Here is an 8,302-nt window from a genome sequence, read left to right as displayed (position 1 = left end):
TAACAAAAGCATCGAAAATAAAATATCTAGGTAATAGATATTCTACTTCCGATGCTTTTGTTAATTGTTAACATGATAACAAGATAAGAAGAAATGATTTTTAACTTTTAATATTATTTGCGCTATTTGTCACATTTTTTTAATTCTCAATATTTCTCAAATATTTCCTGTATTGACTTCTAACACCTAGATGTTTTATTTTTGATGCTTTTGTTAATTATTGACATGATAACAAGATAACAAGATGGATAAATAAATATTAGTTAAATATCAATATTTATATATCTTAATTAAAGAACATCTGTATATTTTATTTAAGTTCTAGCATTATTTTCCCAATTAATTAACGTGATAAATTTCTTTTTTTATTATTGAAAGCTACGCTCTTCTACACTAATTGTAAGTATAAAAATATGTAAATGTATATAAATATGTATTGATATTTGATATCTACAAGGCATACGGCATCTGGAGTATTGGCAGAAGAATGAGTGTGTCCTAAATTTGTGCAGTGTAATATTTCTGGTTTTTTTCTTTTCTCTTTAAATTACGTAATGGGATATGTTGGTTCTCTATCTAGATTATTGACATATTTTTTTATAACGCGCGCATAAACTCCAAATCTTTTATTTTATCGATGTAGAACAAGTAATTTGTAAATAGAATTTTAGATAAATGTAATTCTCAATCCGGCAATTAATTTATGCATTTTGTTGACACCTAATACCTAATATTAGATTTTCCATTTGTAACTATTTTGACTTTAATCAGTTACAAAATGTGTATTCCTTTAATTTATATATATAATTTTTATATTATTAATCGTATTTTTGCCCATTCTTGAGTAGAAAACTTATACCATTATTTCATTTACATATTATTAATATACCTCAATATATTTATATATATAACAATATACATGTATATTCAAACAATTATTTTTCCATTAAATATTTTTATAAAAAATTGACCATAAAATGCTAAGTTTTCTGTAAAATTTTACTTGTAATTTTTTAAATTAAAATTTTTAATATTAAACTAAAATATTGTATTTGAATTATATTGTAGTTATTTACTTTTAATTATAATTTTTTCACACATGCTAAAAAAAATATGATTCAAATATACTCGATTAATTATAGAATCGCTGAATATGAAATTTGTTTAGCAAAATTCTAATTTTTTATGAGAGATTAATCTCTATAATGATTGACAAGGCAAGTCATGTAATATAAATGTAATCTTTCGCAGCACACTTAATCGGTAAAGCAGTGGAAATAAGCTAAATTGTGGCGCCACTTGCCGGACAAGCTAATTCACGATCTACTAACAAGAAAAAAATAGTAATATTAATAAAAATAAAAATAAAAATTTTCAAAAATTTCATCAAATTTTCGCAATATTAAAAAGAAAAACATAAAATAAGAAAGATTCTTAGAAGTATTAAATTAAAATAAAATACGTAAAATAATATTGCAAGTTTTGAAAAAATTCATTAAGATTAAAATCAAACAATTACTATTAGTAATATAAATGACTGGAAATACCGGGAAACAAAGGACGGAAAGTCGGAGTGTGAATGCTTGCGAGAACAGTAACTTGTACACCTCAACATCCGCATTTTCTACACATGTACATAAATACGTGTAATTTCATAAGTAACGTATACATCTAAACCTTATCATCAAACATAATGCTTAAAGTTAACGCTTACATAATAATGTTGTAGTGTGCGAAAATCGTAACATGTGTACTTGATTCTTATTTAATGTGTGCGTATATGTATACATGCGCGTGGTTATATATACATTTCAAGGATTCGATGCAATGATTGACATATCGGCGAGATCGAGAAATCTTGATTAAAATCGGAAAAAAAATCGTAAAGTTTGATTAAAATTTGAAAGAAATTTCTCTGAATTCTATCGAGCGTCCAGTAAAAATGTCATTATTTTCATTTATTAGATAACCGATACGGGGATAAGATAAAGTATTCGATACAATACATATTAAAGATACCAAGTTAACCACAACGCGAACATATTTTTTATCACTATTTTTTCAATTTGACAATCTTAACTTTTCTAATAATTTTATTAATTTATCAGTATACTTTATCAATATCTAAAGATTGCACCGTTATTAAAGCAACGTAAATTTTTGCCATGAGAAGCGCATTAGTTTCATATTATTAATTATAGTTCATCGATCTTATTGTAGACAGAAAGCTCATTTCTTTCCACGAACGATCATCATTAGCCATCATCTGATCGTTGCATCTATCTTGATAGTTTAATATTTACAGAAGCCGGTAAAACTATTAGAGCTGTCCAAGGTCTTATGACAAAACAAGAACATTAAGAAAAAAAGAGAAGAAAAAAACTAGAACTATGTTTACGCTCAAGGAACGAGCATGAGAGCATCACAATAACAAAAAACCTGGCTTCTACAATGTTGCACTCTACCAGTTACTCGCTCTTTCTCTGAATTTAATTATGCAAAATGTCGTTTTCTGCGGGCAATTCCAGTTCCAGAATACTTCTCATCAATGCATATAATTAATTCTTCTTTAACGATTTTATACATTTAAACTTTTCCTTCTAGTAAATTTCCTTCTAGATTTTTAGTTCCCTGAAGCTATATCGCTCGCAAAACAAGAGGCATCGCGTGTTATTCGCTGTCTATATTATTAAATTAATTACTACACGACGCCTAAGATATTTTTTAAGTACATGTGGAAGTCTCGCGAGATTTTCATTAGAATAAAATGGCAATTTCGTTCCGGATACGGAGTCCTTTCACTGTTGCCTTTTTTTCGAAGCACTTTCGTATCGCGACACTAAATTGTTGCTCATTACCTGCCTGTCTAAAGTAAAGCAGCAATACGTCGCAATATTTTGACGTATCGCACGTTTGCGCTAACGAGAGATTAATCTCGTCGAAAAATAATAGCTCCGATTGTCATATACGCATTGTCGCACGTACTCTTGTTCGATATTCTGTTCTCAATCCTAATCAGACACACATGGGCATCCGCAGAATTTTTTCCAAGAGGAGCATAATTAATTTTTTTTGTTTTTAATTTTTCTTTCTTAATTTTTTAAAATTTATTTTCTTTGTTTTATTTTCATTTTTTTAATTGAATATGCAAATAAATTTTAGTGTTTATTCAAAAGAGAGCAAATGCTTAATTTTTTTGCTGATTCTCCTGCGGATGCCCATGCAGACAAATTGATACAAAAAAAACATGTAGTAATTTTACGGACTCTGTATATCCAGTTTTCGTAGACAGTGAGATCGGCCAGATCATCGTAGTTTTTTTCCAACGAGCAGAGTTTCCCTTTCAACTAATCTCGCTAAATGCCTACGTTGTTCTCACTTTGAAAAGAAGATGCGCATCGCTGAATTCTTATATATACGTTCGATTCAGCTATAATCACCTTCTCTCTCAGGTGTTGAAGAAGAGATGCACCGAGCGTTTTCTACCTTCTAATTACGATCGTTTTGCGAAGTCTCGCGAGATGGAATTCTTTCCAACGCCGAGAGCTGCCATTCGCCGTTTCACGCCTCGCGTTTTATATCCCGTTATCTCGGGAAATTACATGCGAAAATGTGTTCGTCGCGAGATGTGCGTACAAACGCGATTTATCATTCCTCGTTCAGGTCTCCGTTTCGCACCTATCTACCTAGAGTATCTAGTGTCTCGTTATTAAACTTTCACTCGAGCAGGCCGCTGAATGACATAACGGTCCACGCGTGCGAAATGTAATTAGCACACAATAATAGGTACGCATACTTATGTATTACACACGTAAATAGTACGGTCAGACTGTTTTCCTTGATAAATTATTATCAGCGGTCATTTAATTTTGCGCGTGAAAACTCTCGAATCGAGTCCAAAGTTTATTCCATAACAAGTTTAATACGGTAGCTTTAAGTGACACAGGAATAAATTACCGCTTTAACAGGAAGCGCATTGTCCTCGCTAAATAATACACGGCATTAACGACACGTCTTAGTGCTAACACTGGTTAAATTTTTTATTGCCTATTAAAACTTGTAAAACGAATGGCTATAAATTTAAGACAATCAATATATAATCATTCAATATGAAAAAATATTTTATAATTTTTTGATTTAAAGTTATATAACTATAGGAAAATAGACTACGTAGATTTTGTCGTTCTGTAATATAGAAATTAATTTTTTTTAAATTGCAATATTAAATCTCAATTATTTAGATTTTAAATTTTAATTTTCTTTGAAAACGAGAAGTCGATTTATTTCATTCCGTGTTGTCAATCTTTGACGTTATAAAAAAAAATATTAATTTTAATAAAAAATAAAAATTATGTTTAAAAAAATACAAGATAAAAAATATGAAAAATAATATAATAATTCATACCAAATATCAAATATACGGCAATTTAATAGCTAATAAAAATAAATAAATTTTCCTTTCTCCTCTTGATGTAAGCGCGAATTACATAAAAATAAAAAAAAATATACAATAGCATATATTCAACCAGTGTTCAGCAATTTAAGTAGCGTTAATTCGATAGATAATTTCGTATGGTCTTGCAACTCATTTGTGGAAAAGGCACGATATCTCGCGGCGCTTGCGCCTTCTCGGCGAGCAAACGCATGACGACGACGACGAAGATTACGCAACGAAGTCGTCGTAATATTTAAGCAACAACGAGAGTCTCGTGGTACTGGGTAATACCGCCCAACTTTTCCGCGACTCTCGACACGAAGAGGCGCCGGAAGAAGAAGACGAAGGTGGAATCTTCCTAGAGCGAGGCGGCGGCTCCTCTCCCATTGTAAACGCGACATTCTTCGCTCTCGCTCTCGCCCGATTATGCAATCTATATGCAGGTTTTATCGAAACGAACGCGGGCTGTAAATTTCAGCCGCGAGTACCTGGTGTTTGTCAAGCCTGTTGTTATCGCCGCTCGCTCTGATAATATTCGTGCGCGCGCTTAATTCATTTCGTTCCGCTCGAAATGGACACGTATAGGTCGAACAAATCCGCTTTCTCATTTATATAAATGTGCCTCTGTTATCAACGAGGACGACATATATATATATATCGTCATGAATATTCATGTAATGTTGGAAAAATAAGTGACCGCGATGAGCAGTTACGTATGAACATCCCGTAATATATGTCATATAATCGCAAGGTCAATTAAATTGTATTCGAAGAATCGAGATTAATCGAGATTGAATCATATTTTTCCTTTTCGATTTGTATCGACATTAATTGCCTTTAAATTTTCTATAAATTTCATTGTGTGTTTGTGCGTGTTTTTTTTCTTTCTTATCTATTTTATTACACGGATGCATAAGAAACGAGTCTAATGATACGAAACTTATTCGCAGAACGTTATCCGAAGACACGTTCTCCCACGAGATGTGTGGCAATCAGTGACCGTGGCGGTTGTTAACCGGAAGCTACAATGAAAGGGAATAAAGAAACTTGGAGTGCACATGAAGAAAAGCATAAATCGCGCGGTAAAGAGTGTGCATAATTTTTCTGAAGATTTAGTCTTTTTATAAATTCGCAAAATTTCATATATTTCGGGGGAAATTTCTCGAATGCTCATAAAATCAATAATTGCGAGCACAATTACACGTTTCTCTCTTAGATTATAAATTATTAAATAAATTGATAATTAAGTGATGTTTCGTGGGAATCACAAAAACATTAGAATTGTCATCTTATTATCTTGAGATAACTGCCTCGTTAAGTTGGAACAATTACGTCATTACAGCCACGAATTTAATTGGTCCCATTAGTCACTAACATTATGCTATACATTTATTGAGAATGTTTCTCATCGAAAAATGCATAAGTGCAATGAAAATGAAACAATTATCATCAAACTGAATGTCCTTTTCAAAAACAAAATCAAACCGCGAAAGAGTACTTCTTCGATCTAATTAAAGTACTAAAAATAATGAAATTTGATTTGCCAAGTGTCATCTCATAGAACAATGAGACACAGAACAATGACTATCCTATCAACCTATTAATCAGCGCAATTATTCATTTTAATCTAGCAGGAGGTTTAATTCTTATGACATGACGTTGTCTCCGTTTGATCTTAGTACTTGAAATTAACCGCGTTAAGTACCGAGTCGAATTTGAGCAAATCTAAATGTTACAAATATATATATATATATTCGCGCACGTTCAATCTTTGCCTCGGATGTTGCAACGCGCGTAAAAGAAAAAAATAGCGACACTCGCGTCCTGAATTCGATAACGGAGATTATACCGAGAAGAGACTCGTCTGTGTACTTTCTCCCCACACGTTGCTCGTCCTTGGACCGTGCAACGGACGACTGACTCACTCTACGTATGCCCGTTGCACGCGAGGAACGTCCGTCCTTGCGAGTCCTTAGAGCCTCAAGACTGAAGGAGACTCTCTCTAGGCGGATACAGTCGAAATTGACATCTCTCTTTCTGCGCGGCCGACTCACGCGAATTTTCTACGCTTCGCGCAACATTGCCGAGGGAATTCCAATTTTCCTCCGTGTCGACATCAACTTATCGTCCTGACGCCACCATGTCAATCCCCAGCCTTTAATGCAAAAGCTATAATAATTCGCGATAAAGACAAAGAATGGAAATTGACGTTTCACGAAATAGACACAAATAATATATTTAATATATTTATATAATATATATATTATATTTATATATTAATTATGATATATTAAATATATTGAAAATGCTTGAAAAGATTCGTTAAATAATCGAATATTCGAGCTTTTAATTCATTAATTTACTATGATTTATACTGCAAACGCTTTTGCTCTAGACTGTGAATTTCCAAAGTTGTCCAAATAAGTTATACTTTTTATATTCGTAATTGGGAATTCCGGCAAAAGAATTAGCATGATCGGCGTGACGTTCGAGATGATTATTACATCAGAAGATAAATTCTCGTCAGAGAAAGTCGTGGGAAGAAGTGGCAAGCGGATCTCCCGAATTTAACGGACGAGACGATCTTTATAAGTGTATATGTGACGACACCATGGGTGTCGTGGGTAATCAAGTCGAGAGTGTGAGATTTAATTAGTCGCTAATTATATATCGGGGAATGTTGTAATTACATTTACGACAGGAACATTTTTAATAAAACTAAATTGTGTATTTTGAGGGAAAAATAACGATAGATTTTTTTAGGTCACTGTGTGTGTAGCTACAATATATATATATATATAATTGTTATAAAAAACAAACAATAATTTGAAACGTCAAAAAATAGCTCTCTTTTAAACATTGATAAGACAAAATAATTGAAAATTCGTAACTTCCGACGCGGAAGCGACAGAGACTGCGCGTGTAAGTTTGCCTTCGTGTAAAACGAAAAATTGGCAATGTGTGCACTTACATCCGCACAAACAGCATTATCTTTCTTTATCCTAATACTCTCCGTTTTTTCGTCACTGAATACGAGTACATATACGTGTATCAATGTTACGATATCGACATTTGGCGCATTGGCGCCTAAACAACAGCGTATTTATTACAACGACAACAATTTGATCGGTTATAACATGGCGTGTTACATCGTAAATATGAAGGAAATCGTCGTCATTGTCGTCGAGAGCGGCGATGACGACGACGGCTCTAAATGAAAGGAATAAGGAAAAAAGGAATTACCGGTGTGTATCGGAGAGAAGGATCTATAGTTTCTGCACGATGTCGAATTTGTCCTTGAAGCCGATCGACTCCTTCTTCGGGTCGTACTTCTTGCGCTTCGCCAGCTGCTCCCTGAGCTCCTTCACGCTCATCTTCAGGTTCAGACCCTCGGATCGGGGTTCGCTGTTGTTCGCACTGCTCTCCACACTGCCGTTACCCGTGCCGTGCACGTGGTTCACGTCGCCGTTGCCGTTTTCCCGCATGCTGCTGGACTCGTTGCCGCTGCTGCTGTTGCCGGTCGTCGTCTGCACCACGGTGCTGCTGTTGCTGTGCGCAGTGTCGTTGGAACCGATCGACTTCTGCGTGCTCTGAAACCAGAAAATCCATATGTACAAGATACAGAAATAAGCAACAAAATTAGCAGATTATTTCATATAATTGCAAGTGTCCCTGTTCTATATAGTACAGCCTGTTAGTAGTCATTATTTTTAATGTAATTAAAATTAAGTATAAGTAGATGTCATAATATATAAAAATTATATAATATATTATATAATATTTTATATAATATATGATATATTATATAATATTTTATATAATACATGATATATTATATAATATATATTATATAATATTAAATATAAT

The 8,302-nt window shown here is 33.2% G+C and overlaps 1 protein-coding gene across 1 annotated transcript in view; it reads right to left on the bottom strand.

Annotated features, from left to right (window-relative positions):
• Positions 1-1,620: 1,620 nt before the first annotated feature.
• The window catches only part of LOC114932377 (Na(+)/H(+) exchange regulatory cofactor NHE-RF3), a 17,711-nt gene continuing 11,029 nt past the window's right edge, over positions 1,621-8,302 (bottom strand). The window contains exon 2 of the mRNA XM_029304541.2: positions 1,621-8,025. Within this exon, the coding sequence (XP_029160374.1) occupies positions 7,702-8,025 (324 nt within the window). The 3' untranslated portion in view covers positions 1,621-7,701. The remainder of the gene's footprint in view (positions 8,026-8,302) is intronic.

This window comes from Nylanderia fulva, unplaced genomic scaffold (genome assembly GCF_048542155.1).
Source record: "Nylanderia fulva isolate GAGA-0341 unplaced genomic scaffold, ASM4854215v1 Scaffold21, whole genome shotgun sequence".
Lineage (NCBI taxonomy): Eukaryota > Metazoa > Arthropoda > Insecta > Hymenoptera > Formicidae > Nylanderia > Nylanderia fulva.
This window is presented reverse-complemented; position numbering and strand designations above follow the sequence as displayed.